This window comes from Tripterygium wilfordii, chromosome 1, assembly GCF_013401445.1.
Source record: "Tripterygium wilfordii isolate XIE 37 chromosome 1, ASM1340144v1, whole genome shotgun sequence".
In the NCBI taxonomy this organism is placed as follows: domain Eukaryota; kingdom Viridiplantae; phylum Streptophyta; class Magnoliopsida; order Celastrales; family Celastraceae; genus Tripterygium; species Tripterygium wilfordii.
The window spans coordinates 893,869-917,214 of record NC_052232.1 but is presented as its reverse complement, the minus strand read 5'-3'; the positions used below and the strand labels follow the sequence as shown (position 1 = coordinate 917,214).

At 36.5% G+C, this 23,346-nt stretch overlaps 4 protein-coding genes across 7 annotated transcripts; 3 read left to right on the top strand and 1 right to left on the bottom strand.

Moving 5' to 3' along the window:
* The first annotated feature begins 395 nt into the window (after nucleotides 1-395).
* Nucleotides 396-9,155, top strand: LOC120000325 (ISWI chromatin-remodeling complex ATPase CHR11). Of its 4 annotated transcripts, none has more exons than XM_038848379.1 (26): nucleotides 396-730; nucleotides 1,570-1,692; nucleotides 1,819-1,925; nucleotides 2,064-2,170; nucleotides 2,875-2,972; nucleotides 3,118-3,297; nucleotides 3,390-3,611; nucleotides 4,256-4,390; nucleotides 4,482-4,764; nucleotides 4,851-4,924; nucleotides 5,143-5,363; nucleotides 5,476-5,563; nucleotides 5,645-5,738; nucleotides 5,820-6,008; nucleotides 6,106-6,137; nucleotides 6,247-6,323; nucleotides 6,442-6,531; nucleotides 6,611-6,680; nucleotides 6,778-6,832; nucleotides 6,923-6,981; nucleotides 7,059-7,224; nucleotides 7,729-7,907; nucleotides 8,022-8,237; nucleotides 8,432-8,518; nucleotides 8,612-8,707; nucleotides 8,800-9,155. In XM_038848379.1, exons 1-25 carry the CDS (start codon nucleotides 512-514, stop codon nucleotides 8,627-8,629), a joined length of 3,189 nt encoding a protein of 1,062 aa, XP_038704307.1. In that variant the 5' UTR covers nucleotides 396-511; the 3' UTR covers nucleotides 8,630-8,707; nucleotides 8,800-9,155. The 4 variants fall into 4 exon arrangements, with proteins under 4 accessions (XP_038704307.1, XP_038704299.1, XP_038704290.1 ...); XM_038848371.1 differs by having other exon boundaries at nucleotides 8,612-8,714; XM_038848362.1 differs by having other exon boundaries at nucleotides 8,432-8,527.
* Nucleotides 9,156-11,481: 2,326 nt separating this feature from the next.
* LOC120002794 (monothiol glutaredoxin-S10-like) lies at nucleotides 11,482-12,083 on the bottom strand. The gene has a single exon (XM_038851622.1). The coding sequence runs from the start codon at nucleotides 11,897-11,899 to the stop codon at nucleotides 11,591-11,593; it is 309 nt and encodes a 102-aa protein (XP_038707550.1). The 5' UTR covers nucleotides 11,900-12,083; the 3' UTR covers nucleotides 11,482-11,590.
* Nucleotides 12,084-16,595: 4,512 nt separating this feature from the next.
* Nucleotides 16,596-17,298, top strand: LOC120003038 (monothiol glutaredoxin-S2-like). The gene has a single exon (XM_038851936.1). It carries the CDS (start codon nucleotides 16,736-16,738, stop codon nucleotides 17,042-17,044), a length of 309 nt encoding a protein of 102 aa, XP_038707864.1. The 5' UTR covers nucleotides 16,596-16,735; the 3' UTR covers nucleotides 17,045-17,298.
* A 3,916-nt stretch (nucleotides 17,299-21,214) lies between these two features.
* LOC120002861 (monothiol glutaredoxin-S2-like) lies at nucleotides 21,215-21,761 on the top strand. Its single transcript, XM_038851717.1, has one exon. The coding sequence runs from the start codon at nucleotides 21,239-21,241 to the stop codon at nucleotides 21,545-21,547; it is 309 nt and encodes a 102-aa protein (XP_038707645.1). The 5' UTR covers nucleotides 21,215-21,238; the 3' UTR covers nucleotides 21,548-21,761.
* Nucleotides 21,762-23,346: the final 1,585 nt, after the last annotated feature.

The window sequence follows — 23,346 nt, the reverse complement described above, 5'->3', positions numbered from 1 at the left end:
AGTTAATGGTCTAATCAAACATAGTGCGCCAAATAACTGAATCGAAAACATACCTATCTTTCATGATCGATTGCATATTTTACCAAATTTATATATGAATTGGATTTTTTTAGAACAACAATTATTTAATTTCTCCAATTTATATACCAAAACACAGCCTTAATATGTATGACTAACCCATCGGCCCAAGCCATGGAAAAAAACAGAAAAACCAACCCCATCGACCCAAGCCTGAAACCGGCGAGCGAGGCGGGAGTCACGCTTTCCTACTATTGGCGGGAAAATTTCCATTTTTCATTGTTGCTCAAAACTGCACATACATTGATTTTCCCAAACAGACCCTTGTTCCATATATAAATACCCCCGACAGTTTTTTTTTTTTAATATTTGATTTTCATATATTTGGGATTCACTTATATAGATACTAAAAACCTCTCTCTCATTTTCTGTCTCTCTCTCTATCTGGAAAGAATCGAGAATTCGAAACCCTGAATCGGAGAGAAACCTAGTCATGGCGAAACCATCGAAGCCGCAGTCTTCGTCTGACGATGCGATGTCTGATGCTTCAAATTCTTCCTCGGAGGAGGAGCAAGTCCAGGATCAGATCAAAGAGGAAGAGGATGATGAGGAGGAGCTTCAGGCGGTAGCTCAGTCTGCTGACGATGATGATGATGATGACGAGGCCCCGCTGGCTTCCGACGAAGAGGCAGCTGCGGAGGAGGATGAGGAGGTGAATTTATGATGTTCTCAGCCCTTTTTCCTTTTAATTTTCTCTTGATGTTCTCTTGTTGGTTTTACGGTGTTGGATCTGCTGTGCGAAGTTATCGGTTGGTTTTTGGTTAGAGTTCCCGTGCTAGGGTTAGATAGGCGAGGTTTGCAAGGGCACTACAATTTTTTGGCTGTTTAGCAAACTGACGGAAATAGATGAAAAAAAATAGTTCAGAGATGTAAAAGGTTGTGAGGCTTGTTCAGAATATGCCTCAGATTTTACTGAAAATTTACTGCATAATGAATGATAGCTTTGCTATCTAAGCATGCATAGAAGTGTCTATGCGACTATGCGTTCATTATAATGCGGCTACATTTTATTAGTTGCCTTTGTAGGATGATGTGCGAAACAGTCTTCACTTCTCGAAAAGCATTTCTTGGTCTGGGTGCATGAATTTCCAACAGGTGGAAAGAAATATGGAACAAAAATGTCTTCATGTTTTGCTGTTTGGTTTGCTTGAAAATGACAAAATTTTCCCGTGTTTGCAGATCTGCATTCTCTCTGGTGTCAATGTGTGATTATATTTTTCTTAGTTTAAGAGGATTTTTGGATATTTTTCATTTTATTATGGTCTTAATGATTGATTAGAAGTCAGAATCACTTGGTTTTACACTTTTACTGATAAATAGCTTAAATATCAAGCTATGCTTGCTATATATATTTTTAATTTAACTTGTGTGTTGAACAATGCATTTGTCAAGTTAATCGTGTAACTGTGAAGTTTTTCCTGTAACTTTTCGCATTTCACAATCTTCCTCCTTTGTTCAATGAAACACCATGCTAATGCATTGTGCGCACAGGATGGAAACCAAGCTGAAATTAGCAAGCGTGAGAAAGCCAGACTTACAGAAATGCAGAAAATGAAGAAACAAAAGATTCAGGAAATATTGGAAGCTCAAAATGCTGCCATAGATGCTGACATGGTATGCTGTTTATAAATGGATCATGTTGATTGCTAGTATCCAGGTTTGCTCTCCTGGTATGGTTCCAATGTGGCCCTGCCTTGGAGAGGTTTCACGTCATTTTGCTGACCCATAACTTAATGACAGAATAATAAGGGTAAGGGGCGTTTGAAGTTTCTTCTACAGCAAACAGAATTATTTGCTCACTTTGCCAAAGGCGACCCGTCCACATCGCAGAAGAAGACGAAGGGAAGGTATTTCACATTTTTATGAAATTCTTGATGTTTCCATTCATATATTTATTTACTGTTTGTGCTACATTTGTAATTAATATGTTAAGTTATGATCTCGTTAGATTAATCTCGATGACTTGTAACATGCATATATTTCAGGGGTCGCCATGCATCAAAACTCACGGAAGAGGAAGAAGATGAGGAGTACCTGAAAGAGGAAGAAGATGGTTTGTCGGGAAACACTCGTCTAGTAACACAGCCATCTTGTAAGTTCTCTCTCTCTCTCTCTACATATATATACACAATATGTGTATATATATTTATTTCCCCAACCCCTCTCTAGGTGCTGCGGATCTGTTATGATTTTGGTTGTGAATTAATGTACTTGTTTGCTATAAATTATATCTCAATAAAGCAACTTGTATACTTTTTTTTTTTTGTTTTTCGTTTATCATGAACATCTTTTTATATGTATATTTCTATGTTGGATTTAGTTACATACATGCAAGGTCATATATGGTTTGAGGGTGAAATGAGTTTATCTTTGGGTTCTCTTTGATGTGTATGTTGTCATATGAGTTACTTGCTACATTACGTCTCATTGATTGTTTTTGGTTTAGTATATATGCAAATATGTGTTATAAATAACAAAATATCCCCTGGCTAGGTGATGTATTTGATATTGTCTTTGGATTGTAATGGCTTTGGTTATTAATTTTACATTAAACCTTTCAGGTAACTTGCTTCATATCCATGTTCCTGCTGCCAACTTAAGAATACTGTCATGCCATATTGTCTCCAGTCTTTGTTTGATGTTTTCTACTTTTCTTTTCCTGGGGGTCATAGATTCCTTATTTATTTGGATGTTTATTTTGAAATGACATTGAGGTTAATTAAAGTATATTTGAGTTGCAGGTGTAATTTACTAAGCAATTGCTGAGGTTTTCCCCTGTTTATTCTTTTCCTTCAGGCATTCAGGGTAAAATGAGGGACTACCAACTTGCTGGATTAAATTGGCTCATACGATTGTATGAGAATGGTATAAATGGAATCCTTGCGGATGAAATGGTATGTGTAGAAATTTTGGAATTTGAATTCATTTAGATGCTTGAGAGAGTTTAATAAATTTAGTGGTTTAAGTTATTGCATTGTTTCACGAGAATTATATTCTTGATTATTGATCAATGTTAAGTTCTTGGCTTTTGCAACCTAGGGTCTTGGAAAAACATTGCAGACTATCTCCTTGTTGGGCTACTTGCATGAGTTCAGAGGAATTACTGGTCCTCATATGGTGGTTGCTCCAAAATCTACTCTTGGCAACTGGATGAATGAAATTCGACGTTTTTGCCCAGTCTTGCGTGCTGTAAAGTTTTTAGGGAACCCTGATGAGAGGGTGAGTGTTTCCTTAAATTCTCTCGAGCAAGTAATGATCTATCTATTTAGATATTAGGTTCAGCTTTCTTGTCTATTTTTTTGTTTCTGCAGAAGCATATACGTGAGGATTTACTTGTTGCGGGCAAGTTTGATGTATGTGTGACAAGTTTTGAAATGGCCATCAAAGAGAAGTCTGCTCTGCGTCGCTTTAGTTGGCGTTATATTATCATTGATGAAGCCCATCGTATCAAGAATGAAAATTCACTCCTTTCGAAAACAATGAGGCTTTATAACACCAATTATCGTCTACTTATCACGGGTACTCCCCTCCAGGTACATAATCTAATCTTAATTGGTAGGAACCTTTCTGAGTGGAATTGGGAGCGTTCTGGAATTCTGATAGAATCTGTTGTCTTAATCTGATGTCTTAATTATTTAGTTTCTGATTTGATATTTCGAACTTGATGGCTAGGTATTAGTGTTATAGTGATGTTTATACTCTGCTATCTTTCGATATGGAACTTCTAAGAGTTTTTTCAAACAAATATCTGGGACAATGACTAAAGCAGTGTTATTGTGGATGTGAAATCTAAAAATCTAATATTTCCTAGAATTGTGAGCTTGGTTTTATTGTACGAACAATAGACAGAATAATGGCATTTCTTAAGCCATGATTTTGGTGTACAATTTTTATTTAGAGACTCTGCTTGCCTATCTAATGCTTGTGATGCTTAGGTAAGATTTTAATTCTATATATGTCGGCTTGTTATACGTATTGATGGTCACTCCCTTCTTTCTTCATTTTAATGAAACTGTTGCTGAACGTGTTTATTGCAATTGTTATTATCATCCTTATTTCTATGCCTGAGTGCTTAACTGGATTTGGAGAATGATGCTTTAAGCTGAGCTCTTTTGATTTTTGCAACAAATACAGAGTGTGTTGCCAATAAGTTTTCCTCATATCTTCTTTTGCACAGAACAATCTTCATGAACTCTGGTCGCTTCTGAACTTCTTACTACCTGAGATTTTCAGTTCAGCTGAAACTTTTGATGAATGGTTCCAAATTTCTGGTGAAAATGACCAGCAGGAAGTTGTTCAACAACTGCACAAGGTAGGCTTAACTTTCTATTATGTAATAGCATTGAACACTGTCGTGTAAAATGCATCTGATAATTTGATCTTCTACATTCTGTGTCTGAAAGGTTCTTCGGCCATTTCTCCTCCGAAGGTTGAAATCTGATGTTGAAAAGGGTTTACCTCCAAAGAAAGAAACTATTCTCAAAGTGGGGATGTCCCAGATGCAGAAACAATACTACAAGGCCTTGCTGCAAAAGGATCTCGAAGTTATTAATGCTGGTGGGGAGCGTAAGCGTCTGTTGAACATAGCAATGCAATTGCGCAAATGCTGTAATCACCCATATCTCTTTCAAGGTGCTGAGCCTGGACCTCCTTATACCACAGGAGACCATCTTGTTACAAATGCTGGTAAGATTATGGAAGAGTGGTTCTTTAAATTTACGGGTTTATTAACAACTGTAAGATATGTCTTCACATCTTATATCTTTTTTAAGGTAAAATGGTTCTATTGGATAAGTTGCTTCCGAAGCTGAAAGAGCGTGATTCGAGAGTTTTAATATTTTCACAGGTCTGTATTTGTTCCTTTTGCCTTATTATGAAACACCGTGTACGAAACTACGAATGACTACGAGTCTTTGCAATTTGATATTTGTTTTCACAAGCCTGTCAAAGGCAATTTAATCATCTCACTCATGCTTGCCAGAGCGGTAAGTTTTTCATATTCATTTGCTTCATGTAATTTATCAAACCTCATTTCTGATTTTAGGGTTCATTTATAAAATGCAGATGACAAGATTGCTTGACATTCTTGAGGACTATTTAATGTTTCGTGGATATCTGTATTGCCGTATTGATGGGAATACTGGTGGAGACGATCGTGATGCTTCGATTGAAGCCTTTAATAGGCCAGGAAGTGACAAGTTTGTTTTCTTATTATCCACCAGAGCCGGAGGACTTGGTATTAATCTTGCTACTGCAGATGTCGTTATCCTTTATGATAGTGACTGGTGAGTCTTCCCCCTAAACCCCCTTTCTCCCTGTTGCTTTGCTATTTCCTCTTCAATGTTTTTTCCCCTCCTTTTTCTGCTTTGGGTAAATATTATTTGGTTCCATTTTCAGGAACCCACAGGTTGATTTGCAAGCGCAGGACCGCGCTCACAGGATTGGTCAAACTAAAGAAGTTCAAGTTTTCCGGTTTTGCACCGAGGTAATGGGCTGTTTATTATTTGCTATTTTTCTGTCTAAGCCTTAATGTATTCATGTCTCATCCTAATTATTTTTGGTCCAGTACACTATTGAGGAAAAAGTGATTGAAAGGGCTTACAAAAAGCTTGCACTTGATGCTTTGGTGATTCAACAAGGACGACTAGCAGAACAGAAAAGTAAGAAACAATCTCTGGTTATGAGCTTTTGTATGGTAAATTATGCATCTGTTGCATGGTCTGATGCCTTGGTTGATGCAGCTGTCAACAAAGATGAGCTGCTTCAAATGGTGAGATTTGGTGCTGAAATGGTTTTTAGTTCGAAGGATGATACCATCACAGATGAGGACATTGATAGAATTATTGCCAAAGGAGAGGAGACAACAGCTGAGCTTGATGCAAAGATGAAGAAATTTACAGAAGATGCAATTAAATTTAAAATGGACGACAGTATGTTAATCAATTATGCATTGAGTTTTGCTTGTCTATTTGTTCTTCTATGTTATTATGTGATTAAATCTAACCTGTTTTGCTCTCTTTTTTTCAGCTGCTGAATTGTATGATTTTGATGATGAAAAGGTAACTGATTATTCACTTCAAACATTTGGCTGGCTTGTCTTTTTTTTAGAATCTGTTACGTACTTTGGCTGTTATTTAATGCTCATGTTTTCATTTTTGGTTGACAAAGGATGAAAACAAATTTGATTTCAAGAAAATAGTCAGTGACAACTGGATTGAACCACCAAAGAGAGAGCGAAAGCGCAAGTAATGAATTTTTCTTCCCCCTAATTCTTCTCATTTCTTCTTAAATTTGCAGATATTTTGTTGTTTTTTTTTTTTGCATTACTTAGGCAAGTTTGTTTCTGTCATTTCTGTAATTCAGCTACTCAGAATCTGAATATTTTAAGCAAACAATGCGCCAAGGTGGGCCATCAAAGCCAAAGGAGCCTCGAATTCCCCGCATGCCCCAGCTGTACGTAATTTCTGTAATTAATAGCTTGTGGATTGGATTTGCTTGTTTTTTATTTAATACTTTCTTTTATTGTTTTCAGGCACGATTTCCAGTTTTTTAATACGCAGAGGCTGAGTGAGATGTATGAGAAAGAAGTGCGATACCTCATGGTGGGTATCATTTAATTCCCCTTATTTACCTTGTCTTTTTTTTCCCAGCTTGTATGTATAGACCTGATTTATTTGCCTGTTTCCTGACAATATAAAGCAAACGCATCAAAAAAATCAGTTAAAAGACACAATTGATGTGGATGAGACGGAAGGTATTGTATCTTATTTTTGTTTTGGGTATTGTTTTATAACTTATTTGTCCTGTTTCTTCTTTTCTTTTGCTGACCAAGTGCAATATTCAGAGGCTGGAGATCCGTTGACTGCTGAGGAGTTGGAAGAGAAGGAGAGTCTACTGGAAGAAGTGAGTGGAATATTAGATGTATATTGAATCATACTGTGATCCTCTTGCCTAAACTCTTTTGTTTGTGAATATGCCAGGGATTTTCTTCTTGGAGTAGAAGAGACTTCAATACCTTTATTCGGGCATGTGAGAAGTATGGTCGGAATGACATAAAAAGTATTGCTACTGAAATGGAAGGGAAGACAGAAGAGGAAGTTGAAAGATATGCTAAAGTTTTCAAAGAACGGTACAAGGAGCTAAATGGTGAGAACTAAAGTTTATGCCTTGGATAAGTGATATGAAGTTTTAAATTTTTGATTGGTCGAGTTGATGCGTTCTGCATTCATGCTTCTTGTCGTTGAAGTTATGTAGCAATGTAGCATGGGCTGTTTAGTCCCCCATATCATATAAAACGCAATTGATTGAGCACAAAAATGTTAAATTACTAAATTTTCCATATGTAATTAGTTATAAGAATCTGTTTACTTGTTTGTTCGATAATAATAAGTAGTTAAATCATTTTTGAAATTTTGGTTAAAATGAACCGGGTCAGTGTTTGAAAGCACCAAACTGCTGTGCCTTGTGTGATTCAGTTGCTTTGTTGCCTCTGCTGGTATTATTATATTCCAGGAAAATTGGGTGCTGTGAGATTTTTTTCCCCTTTGGTTAGATTCTCTCTTTTTGTGGATAAGTTTATTTCTCCATGGAGCCAAAAGTAGTTGTGGTCAGAATATAAACCCACTCTTTTGAATCGTGTCTTGTTTACAGATTATGATAGGATCATTAAGAATATTGAAAGAGGTGAGGCGAGAATTTCGCGTAAAGATGAAATCATGAAAGCTATTGGGAAGAAACTGGATCGCTATAAGAATCCATGGCTAGAATTGAAGATCCAGTATGGTCAAAACAAAGGGAAGTTGTACAACGAAGAATGTGATCGTTTTATGGTGAGTTTCCATTTATTTATTACCCACCTGGTATGTGAACTGAGGCTGGGATGGGTGTTTAGGGATTTTTTTGGCTGAAATCGTTATGAAAGTGCTTGCTGTCACAATGTGCAGATATGCATGGTTCACAAGCTTGGTTATGGGAATTGGGATGAATTGAAAGCTGCATTCCGGACATCACCTATATTTCGATTTGATTGGTTTGTAAAGTCTCGCACCACTCAAGAACTAGCCAGGAGATGTGATACCTTAATCCGACTTGTGGAGAAGGAAAACCAAGAGTATGATGAGAGAGAGAGACAAGCACGTAAAGAGAAGAAGCTTGCCAAGGTTCTGTCTGTTATTTTGCATTGTTACCCATCAAGGCAGCATATTTGCACATGCACCTTTCTTCTCTAGTTCATGATTTGTTTTGTTCCACTAAATGCTTCATTTAAGATTGTTCATTTGAATTGCTAGTTTCTGGTTAATTTGTCCGTAATCATTCAAGCTGATGAACCTTGTTTGATTTTACAATGTTTTAGAACACCCCATCCAAGCGTGCATTGGCACGGCAAACTGAGAGTCCAAGCTCCCTGAAGAAACGGAAACAATCATCAATGGATGACTACGTGAGCTCGGTATGTTTAATGTTTCTCTTCATTTCTTAAGGTGACACCTGCTATCTATGGAGTAACTTAAAGATGGTTATTGAATTTTTGCAGGGTAGGAGAAGGAAATGATTGCAGCACTCTACTCTTACCCTTTTTTGAGATAGAAACAAGACTGAGCTACTGAAGAAACTGAACACTAGTTCTCCAGTTAGTGGTCTGAAATTTTATCTTATATTTTCTCATCGAGGTTAACAACAACCTGTGAACTTCTGTGGTAAGATTATTGTTTGATTGTGTAGGTTGCTTTTTGGAGATTCTGCATCTTTGATTCACCTAAATGGATAGCAGGGCATCATCCAAGGAATGTTTTGGGCCTAATATTCTTGACAATATGATCTTCCAATTAAATACGCAAAAAGCAATTATCATTGACGAATCTCCAGTATTCATATGATCCTGTTTTGTGAACTGCAAATATGTGTTAAGATAGTGATTATAATTGTTGGAAAGTGCTCTCAGTAAGAGGCTGTTGTGTACCTATACGTAGAATACCTGAAGGGTCTATGCTGTGTTTGGAATTCTCTGAAAAAGTATAATTTATTTCCATGGCTTTTATGATCTATTTAGTAAGGACCTTTGACACTCATTTTTCTCATTCTGCGAATAGCAATTTTCAGTTTTTATGATGAGGAGATTAGTGTGAAAGGTCCTTCAATTGCTCTGGGATCATAGGTTTCCAAAGGACCAGTTTAGTATCATCAGATAGTGTCAAAACTGACAAATTGCTTTACGTCTTATTTAATGCTACTTAAGCTCAACTGTTTGAGGCCTTGTTGATGGAGAAAGAGTGTAGGAACCACACATCGATTGGGTGATGTGTGACATTTTAACAAGTCTCGACAGAATCTTGTTACTCTGGATCATTCAAAGTTCCAAACCCCATTTTCGGTCAGACCACCAGCAACCTCAACCCTGCCCGACTCATTTCCGGCCTTAATTCCCGACCATGGTGTCTCTTCTTGTAGCCTGGTGAATTTTTATGGCTGGAAGGGAACCATGCTACCCTATACGGCTGTGTTCAGTTGGGCTGTCCACCCCATCTGCGAAGCTCCTCTCCCTTCTCCTGGGAGTAGATGGATCAACCTTGTTATTTTGTGCACTGGTTGCATTTGGATCATAGGTTCGCGAAGCTAAATAGTTGAGTGTCGTCGCAACATTGCCTATCAGTGGCAGCTTGTTCTAGCAAACATATTGGTGCAAAATATAGTTTGATTTTAGTATAATCTCATGTATTGTACATATTGAAAATAACATATATGTTGGAAATTAGACTCGATCCAAAAATATCACATGATAATAACGAAAATTGAAATTGAGAACTACAACAATCTTAACACAAGAACATAGATGGAAAGATTGATTGATCAGCAGGCGTAGGTTTACTTGGACAAAGAGAAGATTGGGTGAGGTGGAGGGGTTTGCTACGCGTGAAGAAAGGGATTTTTTGTTAACTAGTCTTAGATCGATCGTTGATCAGATCGGACGGTTGAGGTTAGAGTCCATATTTTAAGACCGTAAAATGTGTTTGTATAAGAGAAAAAGTTGCATATATATGTATGTATGTACATCAGTACATCTCTCCATTTGAAGATAAAGTGGAATCAATTCCATAACACACACATCAGGCATGGCGAATATTGGCTCATCTCTTTCTAGCTTTTTTCAAAAAATGGAAGAATACGAGAACCTAGGGCCACATGAAAAGGTTTACGCATGCATGCATGCATCGACACACTATATATACAATATATAGTCTTCGCTCTTTCTTTTTGGCATCAAATTAGGTAATTTTCTTTCATGGATATATATAGTCATTTTGAATGCAACAACCTCCTCTTTTGTAAAGGTATTGCACTGAAAAATTTTATGTGGCTAAGGTCAGCAGTTCACTGCCTCTATATATCAACCAGTATGTGTGTGTGTGTATATATAACAGTGACATTTTCTTATATAATGCGTACGTTATCTTTTGATTTGCTTACTTATGCTTTCCTTTGGATATATATGCACCAAAAGTAGAAATTATTCTTGATATATAGGTGGACAGAGTTCTCCATGATTTCATCATCTTCTCCTATATATATACGGTTCTTCTCATATGCGCACACCCGCTTTTAACAAAACTTGTGAGCTTTTCATTTAAGCCATTAGATCAATCTTACGGTTTAAATTAATATGAATATTAATTAATATACCTAAAAACAGCAAAATTTGCACTGAGAGCTTCGCGACAAAGGGAGTAGCATTCTTCCTCGCGAAGCTGTTCTCTGACGTCCGCGACAGACGCCTCCGTGACAGAGAAATCCACGTAAGCATGATTTGGGTCTACAATAGGTGGACAGAGTTTTCCATGATTTGATCATCTTCTCCTTTATGTATTCTGTTATATATATTGATTCTTCCATTGTCAAAGACGGAATGAAAAACTAGTGATATATCCCACCACCACACCACGTAAGCATGAACCAGATAATGAAAGAAGAAGAATCACTACTTTAGTTTGCCGGTGACGAGGGCCGTGCATCAGTCCATCCATTGATGAATTAAAAAGGTGATTGAAACATGCATGAATTAAAGTGGAGGGGCGCTGCAATAGTTTGCAGAAATTACGTGAAATTGTTTTAATCCTAGTCATCCGTTTCATCTAACGATGCTATGGCAAGGTAAACACCGCTCTCATTTCAAAGTTTTAGAGATGGAGACCGCGATAATCATTTCCTCTCTTTTTCATTTCCCCTAAACTCTAAACCCTAATATGTCATTTTCTAAAAAGAATATGAAACATGATTTTTGGGGGAAATTGTAACCAATTATAGTTAAAAGAATCGCAACCCCAGCTCGAATGTTGGTGTTATATAAATTATCGAGAAGATTAAACAACTGGTCCATCCATCTGCAAATGATGATCAAAGAAAAAAAAAGAGTAGGAATTTTTGGTTTATATTCATCATAACTTGATATTAATATGCCAAAATACAAGTTTTTCAAACTTATTCAAAACTCTCAAGATGACCAAATGTCACTAACTAGCTAAAGCCAAATAGCTCCAGCTTCTCTGAGCAACTTCTTCAAGGAGCCATTGAGGAGAAGAGTCATGATGGTATTAGCAGACCCAACAAATTTACCTCCAATGAACACTGCAGGCACTGATGGGTTGCACCCTAGTCTCATCAGCGCCCACTCCATCTCCTTCCCTCTCGAGTCCTCGTCGAGCTCATAAATCGCTGGACTAACCCCTTGCTCGTAGAACAATCTCTTGATTGTATGGCTCATGCAGCACGAGTTCTTGCTGAATATCACCACTGCATTCTTCGATGCCAGCTTCGCCACCCGATCCATCTATTCCAATTAGCTAGTTTTACACAATTGAGAGAGAAAATGTGATTGCTTGTGTAGAGAATGTGAGGAGCTAGTTGGATAGTTGTAATGTTTTTTGCTTGTGATGGGATTTGTATACGTCTCTTGTGGCCTTGTATACATATATATAGGGAATGTAAGTGAAGTTAGGGCAATTTAGTATGTAAAAAAGGTGAAGGTTCCTCTAGATATATATACATATTTAGATTCCCAAAAACTACTCCTTTTGAAACAAAACTATTAACCTAGCTAGTCGAGCTAGCACCGGAATATGAAAGACCACATACATATACATGTTTAAGACTTCATCCCATATCGGATTGAAAAAACTGAATCGAGTGATATATAAACAAAATTTCAATCTCTTTCACACAATCAACGTGTTTTCTGATCCTAAGAACCAATGACGAGAACCCAAGAAAAGCAAATTCGTATGGATCTTTGGCACGAAATGAAAAATATTGATTTTCAGTTTTTGAGCTGGATTTCCCATGGATGGGCTAAGGGCAAAAAAATGCCGCCCAAGTTCCAAAGACTTTGTAACGTATGGTGCACTTGTCTTTTTGTTGTGGACGAAAATACCCCTGGATTTCATGTGACTCGTACGTGTAAAGCTGCATGGGTGAGGTAGTAATGAAGGGGAAGAATGTCAACTTTGGATAGCTTAGGCTGACAAGATCATAATTAGTATTGTGGTGTTCAATTAATATGCTACAATTCCATCACTATAGTATGACGGAACAAATATGACAGGGCCACGTGTATGGTCTAGATAAGAGGGCTTATAAAAGTACAAAACCCTAATTCCTAGCTAGACGAAGGATGTATACAATCTCATATAAGCCCCATAAAGCCCATTTGCTATTTGATTTGGTCGGAGTCCTCTAGAAGAAATGTCTGGCAATATGTGGCTTTCCCGACACGATATATTAATTAGACATTTATATAGACAACCATATATAAATGGCATGAGATAATTACAAGCATGCACGTGTTAAATGAAAGATGGTTGAAGAATATAAATATACATATTTTATCCTTACACGTAATTTAATGTTGTTCTTTGCAATGAAAGTGATTCGAGAGTGAGAGAATTTTCGTGGCTTTTCTTGTGATATTGGGATAGATAGAGAGTATATATAGTATTCTCTGTGTTTTTTTCGCATCTGTAAAAGCTTATCAGCAAAGGAATTAATGGAACAAAACGGTAGTATATGGTCATCATCATGCGTACGTAGGTTCTCTCTTTTTCTTGAGAAAGAATAAGAGAGAAAGGAAAGCAAATTATTCAAATCTAGCTTTGTGTAGCTCACCAACCCAAGAACCCTAATCTCTGTGTGTGTGATGCCAGGATCCGTCCTTGCATTTTTCTTTTCTCTTTTTAGTGTGTAAAGTTGACATTCTTTTACCTCTAACGCCATCCACAAACAACTCCTCGAATATCTTATCCTCCCTCCCTCCACACATACTTTTAATAAGCTAGAATTGCATAACATTCACCCTCACGTGTGAACTGATACGTTTATAGTCGTGTCCACGTAACTTTGTTAGAGGCACGTGCATGGTATACTTGGGCCTTTGGAGAATGCTGGCCATGAGCCCGTTGGAATGTAGCTAAGGCCTCAGGAGCCAGGATGTCGAATTGACGGTCGCCAGGCCATGAACCTATCGGACTCTTGGGAAGGCTATGTCGTTAGCAGTTGCCCAGGTCATGGGTCTGTTAGGCTCTTTAGTGCTCTAAGTCGTGGGCCTGTTGAGTTTCATAGGTCTTCTAGGCCGTTTGGGACTGATACTGAAGTTGCCCCTACAAACTACTCTACCATTACAATTACAATTGTTAGAATACTTTGTCGTGCGTGCATGAGAAAAGTAGACGTACGTAGATGTTGACCTTACGAATAATTGGCCCTTGACCTTTCAATTGGGGGTCGGTTAATATAATATTGTGTGTACATTACAAAGCATCTCGTACGTTATGGTCCTTATGTATACTGTTATCCACATGAGTAAGACATTGTGGAGTATCCGAGTATTCCTTCTTTATAAAGATAAGTCCAACTCTTTACAATCAATTATGCATTTTCCTAGACTTAAGTGAGTTGGGATTGACCCATTTGCTGAGTCTAGTGAGAATCAAAGCCGTGTTGCCCGATGTATTCATGGGAATAGGTAAACCCAAAGCGGATAATATAGTTGGTTGTATGATTGAGGGGTATGGATTTCTGACATGGTATTAGAGTAATTCAGTACAGTTGGACATGACTTCTACTCCATTTGTTGGGTCTGACATAACCCAGTCTACAAATGTGTGGGAGTGTTATCCCACATCGTTAAGGACAAGTCCACCTCTTTACAATCAGTTAGGTATTTTCCTAGGTTTAAGTGAGTTGGACTTGATCTACTTGCTGAGCCTAGGAGAAATAAAGCTATGCGTGTTCGATATATCCATGGAAATCGATAAAGCCAAAGCGAATAACATAGTTGGTTGTATGAGAGGTGGCATCATCTCTTGTCTTGAAAATTACATACCACAAAGAAATAACACATATATCCAATATAAACTACGTATACTTTTTTCATGTTAAAATCAACTTAACCAATTAAAGATTCGGATTGGTGACAGAAAGAAAGTGATGTAGCTTTCAATTTGATACTATTATCTATCTATCTATCTATATATAAAAAGGATAAAGATGACACGACATTCAATCTCGCGTTTTCGAGAATTCTGTTTTATGTAAAGTATTCTGGAAAGGTTGTGTTATGTACATATTCTAATATTATTTATGCATGCATGCATGCGGTCTACCACATATTAATCATTCATAAATGAAACAAATTAACTTGTTTATTATATATTATTAGGAACTATATTGATTAATCAAACATTCATATATATATATGTGTGTGTGTGTGTGAAGTAAAACAAAAAAGCTAATTATTAGTTATACATATAAAATAATTATTAATTATCATACCATTTTTTTTAATAACACAATCAAAATGTATAGAAGAATGAAATTAATGAAACTTTTGGGCGGGTTTATCGTGTCTTGCCCTGCTCGAATGTGGATTTAATGAACTGTGTAAAAACATGTTCATTGAATTGTTATCGGTTATAAAAAAAAAAGAAAAAAAAAACTTGTTTGAACAATGAATGTAGCCTCTCTAATCCTATATAGTTGATGATGAATTGCATATGTCGTATCACTTTCCTTTCCTTGGATGAATTGGATGCCAGAATCTAATGACAACGCAATAGAAAGGTCCCCAATTGGATAAATCCACCCACTTTCTCCAACTCAACAGATGCCTTCAAGATGGGCACTGCTCAACATGCAAGTACTTGTTGTCAAATCTGAAGAATTTCCTTCATTTTCTACTTTCACAAAAAAAAAAAGAGTAATATTCCTCAATCCATACATGCCCAATTCGCTACATACTTGTCTATTCATCTATAAATAGTATAACTAAACTTGATTTGGAAGGAAACATTAATCGAGAAAAATAGGGGTGTGTGTAAATGGGTCGGATTGGGTCGGATTTATGCTTAACCCTCATTCGACCCTTTTATTATAAGGGTAAATAGTATAACTAAACTTGATTTGGAAAGAAACATTAATCGAGAAAAATAGGGGTGTGTGTAAAAGGGTTGGATTGGGTCGGATTTATGCTTAACCCTCATTCGACCCTTTTATTATAAGGGTGAAGTTTTTTAACTGACCCAATCCAACCCTTTCATTAAATGGGTGAGGGTTGGAATGGATTAATTCGGGTGATGGTTTGACAGGTAGAAATGGATTAATTTATTTTTAAAAATCGTTGTATTTTTTTATTCAAATCATCAAAAAAAAATCAAAGATCATTAAGAATACATCCATATTAAAATAAAGCATAGTTAATTATTGATTTCATTGAAACAACATACTAATAAATATTATATCCACTATTAGTTACAAAATTAGAAATCTAAACCACAACAATATGATTCAGCTCAAATCCTCAATGTTAATAGAGAATAAAAGTCGGGAATATTATATTTATATTTATTTAAAATGATGTCATTTCAATTAAATGGTTGGGTCGATGTTAAATTAATTTGGAATCCTTATCCGACCCATAAATAAAATGGGTCATTAGATATAAACCCTTATCCTACTTTCTCCTTATGGGTTGGGTCGAATTATTGACGGATCGATTGGGTCGGGTCCAACGATTGGTCGGTTAGTTGAATATTTTTACACCCCTACAGAAACACCATACAAAGGAACTTAATTTTTGGACATCCGAAATGAATTTAAATTCGGGCCGTTAGGTTTGGATAAGTTGGATTAAAACTCAGCAAGTGACTACAAAGTATTGCTCCCGATGAGAATCGAATTCAAGACTTTCTGAATCTATATGATTTGACTATAGAAAAATTCATCACTAAATTATCACCTAAGTAGTTGAAGGAAACATACACGAATATTTTTCATGACAAGATATCCATATAATCATGTGAAGACGGTACAAAGGACATATAATAGTGCACCACGAGGACTCATTCTTGTCAAGTTATGGTCATCGTCATCCCCAAATATCTAAAAGGAAAACACACATACTTTTTTCCTTTTTCTTTTTTAAATTTCTTGCTTGCCAGTCCAAATGCCTATATAAACAATTGTTCATACACTAGAACAAAAACCATCAATTACTATCCTTACTCTTTAATTTTCACATTTACATTTGCTCTCACAATACTGCTCTCCTTCTCAATTCTATTGTTCTCAACATTGTTTGATTGAGAGAGTGATTCATTGTTGTTTTGGTTTGGAAATGGAGAGGCAGGTGGCAACATGGGCAGCTCAAAGGCCAGTGGTGATCTTTAGCAAGAGTACAGACGGCATTAGCCACTCCATCAGGACGCTGCTTACCGATTTTGGGGTTAATCCCGCGGTTTATGAGCTGGATCAGATGCCCAGAGGGCATGAGATCGAGCAAGCTTTATACAGGCTCGGATGCACAAGTGTTCCTGCAGTGTTCATTGGAGGTGAACTTGTTGGTGGATCCAATGAAATCATAAGTCTTCACCTTAGTCAATCCTTAATCCCGATGCTTAAACGCGCTAACGCGATTTGGGTTTAGCTTTAATCCCACTACTTAACACCAACCTACATACAACAATAAATGCGTATTATGAACATCAATAAGAGTGATTTTGATGGATATATATATATGGATTAGTAGTATGTACTAATGTTAATGAGTCTCTAATTAGTTACTAGGGTTTCTTATGAGAGTAGCTAATTAATTAACTTTGTGTTACTGTTTTTGTAATGTAATCCTATATGTATGTGTTTTTGCCTTTTTGGTAATAAGAAAGTTATGTTTGATGTGTTCATGAATGTTCAATGATTAATCAATCTTTGTGTTTTATTGTTTCATGATAATGGTCAAAATTTGATTAATGCCTTGACATAATTATGATACCAATTAAGCTTTTTAATGGTAGTTTGTGCCTTGCAAAATTGTGGCATTCTTAGGTGATCTCATGGGGATTAATTAATTAATGAATATATTGACTTTTAATTAGTTTGTGAACACTTTAGCTTAGCTAGGCGATCGTAGACAAACATTTAAGTGGGCTTGTGTAGTTTTGATTGTTAAGGAGGCTTAGAAAGTTCATAGATAACCCAACGAATTGGCCCATGGACTAAGCTAAATGGGCCACGAGCCCGCGATAGGCCCATGATGGTATCTTTTGATTTTGCTTATTTATGCTTTCCTTTGGATATATATGCACCAAAAGTAGAAATTATTCTTGATATATATAGGTGGACAAAGTACTCTTCCATGATTTCATCACCTTCTCCTTTATGTCTCATGTTATATATGTATTGATTCTTCCATTGCCAAAGACAAAGAAAGAAAACAAAATAGTGATAGATCCCACCACCACGTGAGCATGAACCAAATAATGCAAGAAGAAGAATCACCACTTTAATTGGTGACGAATCAACCCATCCATTGATGAATTAACAAAAGGTGATTGAAATATCCATGAATTATAGGTGATTAATTGATTATGTATTAAAGTGGGCCTTATAATTCACATATATATATATATATAGTAGTAATTGATTACACTTTTTTTTTTGGAAAAATGAAAACATAAAATATATGAAAAATAAGCATTCTAAACAGACCTTCTAAAAAGAATGCGCGACAACATGTGACTTCCCGACACGATATATTAATTAGGCATATATAGAGACAATCGGGATAGGGGGAGCTCCAATTCTTGGCTAGTATTCTTTCCGTTTTTTCATTCGCATCTGCAAAAGCTTATCAGCAAAGGAATTAATGGAAGAAACGGTAGTGTATCATCATCATCTTGCGTAGGTTCTCTCTCTTTTTTTCTTGAGAAGGAAAGAGAAAGCAAATTGTACAAATCTCTGTGTAGCTCACCAATTAACCCAAGAACCCTAATCTCAGTGTGTGATGCCACGATCCGTCCTCGCATTTTTCTTTTATCTTTTGGTGCGAAAAGTTGACATGATTTTCTTTCTAACGCCATCCACAAACAAGTTCTCGAATATCTTATCCTCTCTCGATCCATAGATATGTTTAATTAATAAGAACTCCATATAACATTCACCGTTGAACTTCTGCTCGCGTGAGTGTGGAATATTGAAAAGAAAAATGCTTGATACTCTCAATTTATGACCGTTATTTTATCCTTGGATATCAAGTGGACCCTATAGGTATATTAATTATTAATGATTATCACACATGTCATATAAGATTGGTGATAAAATGAGGGTTATAATTAATTGGGGGTCTGTAGCTTTACTCTATTGAACATGAAAATTTCTCACATCGCTTGGAGAGTACCAAGTGATGTGGTTTATAAGATGAGTCTAATATCTCAACATTTGATGCGTCTTTTATACGGCAAGCTCGTGCAGACTTTAAACCCAAAGCGGATAATAAATACCTTAAATGAATTGGGCTTAAACTTTCTCTCACCTCTATCTTTTACTTCTCCATAATTTTTTTTAATGAGTAACTCATCCAAGACACGGTCATATTGAACTCCATCCCACATGAGAAATCTCGCTTGCGTGAATCCATACATTTCCTTACTTGATTCTTCCCATCTCTCTCAAATTATAACTTGAAAAATTCAATTATATATACGAGTAATATTTAATGTAAATTTGAATAGATCTACAAATACGTGGTAAAACACCACATATGCAGTGAGTTTAAGCAGTTAAAATCAGTGTTTTGAAAACCGGACCGGACCGGCCGGTCGGACCGGTCCAACCGGTGACCGGCCACTTTTCCGGTCCGGTTGAGGTGTCAGAACCGGTGATGGGTGAACCGGGATATTTCCGGTTGAACCGGCCGGTTCTTCGGTTGAACCGGTCAGAACCGGACCGGTTTTGACCGGTTCGGTCATTTATTAATGTTAATAAAATATTTTTGAAATTTTGTTATTTGTAGGGTTTGAACTCATGACCTTTTGTTCATTAAAAAAAGTTTTAACCACTAGGCTATGAGATTTTTTTTGTTTAAAATGGTACTTTATTTGAATATATTGTATTTTTATGAAGTTTTCTTACATATTATATGCATATAATATAAATATATATATAAATAATTCATTACATTAAAACCGGTTCGAACCCGGTTTGAACCCCGGTTGAACCTTTGAACCGTGAACCGAAGACTTTTCCGGTTTGATGACCGGTCCGGTTTTAAGAACCTTGGTTAAAATGGGCGAACATTATAATTCGTGAATGCATGACAAAAGTATACGTATATATTGACCTTACAAATAATAGGACCTTGACCTTTGAGTTGGGCCGGTTAATATAATAATATTGTATGTATATTGCAAAGCATATCGTACGTTATGGGAACGTGTCATCATCTCTTGTGACCTTGTCTTGAAAATTACATCACACAAAGAAAAGCATATATACATATATATATATATATGTATGTATGTATGTATATGTATATCCAATATAAATACTTTTTTGATGTTGCAATCAACTTAAGCAATGAAAGATTCGGATTGCTGACAAAAAGAAAGTGATGTAGCTTTCAATTTGATACTAGTATTATCTATCTATCTATATATATAAAAATAAAGATGACACGACATTCAATCTCGCGTTTTCGAGAATTATGTTTTATGTAAAGTATTCTGAAAGGTCGTGTTGTTTACATATTCTAATATTGTTTATGCATGCATGCATGCAGTCCACCACATATTAATCATTCATAAATGAAACAAATTAACTTGTTTATTATATATTAATTATTAGGAACTTTTGATATTTATTAATCAAACATATATATGTGGTATCACTTTCCTTTCCTTGAATGAATTGGATGCCAGAATCTAAAGAAGACGCAATAAAAAGGTCCCCAATTGGATAAATCCACCCAGTTTCTCCAATTCAACAGATGCCTACAAGATGGGTACTGCTCAACATGCAAGCACTTCTTGTCAAATCTGAAGAATTTTCTTCGTTTTCTATTTCACAAAAAAAAAAAAAAAGAGTAACATTCCTCAATCCATACATGCCCAATTCGCTACATACTCAGTCTGTTTATCTATATATCGTTTGAAAATAACAATTTTGTTAGTATAAATAAACTTCATTTGCAAGGAAACATACACTTTTCTTTTTGATAATCGAGAAAAACATCATATAAGTTTGTCATATATACATCCGATACGACTCTAAATCCTGATAAATTAAAATCTAACGTATGGTCATAAATGTATCACGAATAATGGAAACCAAATTCAAAACCTTTCGAATTAATACGGTTTGATCCCGGAGAGAAAGGAAACATGGGCGAATATTTTTTGTGACAAGATCTATATAATCACGTGAAGAGGATAGAAAGGACATGTATGAATCTAGGTCCGTATAAAAAAAAAGATTCGCCTTTGTATAGTGCACCACGATGACTCATTCTTGTCAAGCTATGATCATCATCATCCCCAAATATCTAGAAAGAAAACACACACAAATATATATATATATATATATATATATATATATATACTTCTTTTTTTCTTTTTAAAATGTCTTGCTTGCCAGTCCAAATGCCTATATAAACAACAGTCCATACCAAGCCGATTCACAACATATTCTACAACAAAAACCATCAACTACTACGTACCCTTCAATTTCACCTTCACATTCTGCTCTCACAATACTACTCTCCTTCTCAATTCTATCTTTCTCAGCATTGTTTGATTGAGAGAGTGATTCATTGTTGTTTGGTTTGGAATTGTTGTTTGGTTTGGAAATGGAGAGGCAGGTGGCAACATGGGCAGCTCAAAGGCCAGTGGTGATCTTTAGCAATAGTACATGCGGCATTAGCCACTCCATCACCACGCTGCTCACCGATTTCGGGGTTAATCCGGCGGTTTATGAGCTGGATCAGATGTCCAGAGGGCGTGAGATCGAGCAAGCTTTGTCTAGGCTCGGATGCACAAGCATTCCTGCAGTGTTCATTGGAGGTGAACTTGTTGGTGGATCCAATGAAATCATGAGTCTTCACCTTAAACAATCCTTAATCCCGATGCTTAGACGCGCTAGAGCGATTTGGGTATAACTTTAATCCCTCTAATACCAACCTACATACACATATCAGTGAATAATAAGCGTGTATAATGAATATCATGAGTATATGATCAGTCTCTAATTAGCTACTAGGGTTTCTTGTGAGAGTAGCTAATTAATTAATTAACTTTGTGTTATAGTTTTTGTAATGTAATCCTATATGTATGTGTTTTTGGTAATAATAAAGTTAATGTTTGATGTGTTCATGAATGTGCACTACTGGTTCATCAATCTTTGATGAAATAAGCAACATTAATGCCTTGACATAGTTATGATACCAATTAAGCTTTTTTAATGGTAGTTTATGCCTTGCAAATTGTGACATTCTTAGGTGATCTCATGTGGATTAATTAATTAGTGAATAGATTTACTTTTAATTAGTTTGTAAACTCTTTAGCTAGGCGATCGTACCGGACTAAAGTCCTGTACAGATTATAAGTCGTTGGATTGTAAAAGCAAATCCAACGGTTTCATATTTTACTAATTTATTTTCCCATCTCTCCAACTCCCTCTCTCCCCTACTTTACTCTTTTCTTCTCAGACCACCACAAATTCAATCTCCCCATCCACCCTTTCATCTTCCCCCTGTAAATTGCAGCCACTTCTGTCCCACACCTCCTCTCTGCGCCATTCTCATCAACAAATACTCCACGAGAGAGGACATAAAACGCTATAGTATTTTTTGTTATGGATGCAGTGCTGGGTTCTTGCTATTGACTTTGCCACTTGGGTCTTAACCTTTTAAAAACCCACAAAAATTCAAACGCCGTTGTTTAAGCAATGAAGTACATGAGTCCACTGGAGCCCTAGGCGAACTTTAAAAAATGGACCCTTTAACGTTAATTTTTAAATTGATTGGGATTGGCCTTTTTAGTTGGGCCCCTCTAAATATTTTCCTAATCCTCAATTTTCTTTTTTTCTAGGTTTTATAAACTGATACTTATGGGTTTTAAAATGGGTTGGGAAATGGACTTACTATAACTAACAATATTCAAAATTTTGAGGCCCTGGGCGAACCTGGCTAGGGTCGCCCCACCTGATGATCGCCATTGGTTTTAAGCACTGAAATTTTCTCTGACGATCTTGATTACGAGTTTGATGTTGTTGTTGAGTAAATGAAAATAATGAGAGTAAAAGTTTATTTCTAATGTCACTGTGGTGTTGATGAAAGACCCATTCAGGGTAAGGAGGTCGTTGGCGTGTCGATCCGGTGCGTGGTGGGTAGTAGGGGTATGGGCAGATGTCGTTCGACTGGTGAAACTAAAATTGAGGGGAAGAAGAATGAGAGAATAATTTAGAGATATGTTTGTTTGGGTGGAGAGAGAAAGGAGGTCAAAGAAAAAGTGGATTGTTGGATCAATCCAACGGCTTATAATTTGCACAGGATTTTAGTCACCGGATCTCCCCTCAATCCATGCAAAACGACCTTAATATTTTACTGTTTTGGGCCCAAAAAAAGAACCCAGAAAGTGGAAGCCGGCCTTTTTAGTTTTCACTACTTCAACACGTGGGACAGAGAGATTCGATCTTCTAGCCCCTGCTCTCCCTCCACAAGTCCCAAGACAAGCTACTTACTGGGCCCCAAGGCCCGGCCCACTTTGCCGCACGCAATAAATGCGACATTGATTAGATACAGTAAATACTAGTTATTTACACATTAATAGTACATCTCACTGATCCCAACGGTCATGGGGTTTAAATTAATTAATGATTAAATAATCACAATGCGACGTCGTATCATATCAAAAACTCTGATTATCTTTACCGAGAGAGGATCCGGAAGAAAACGAC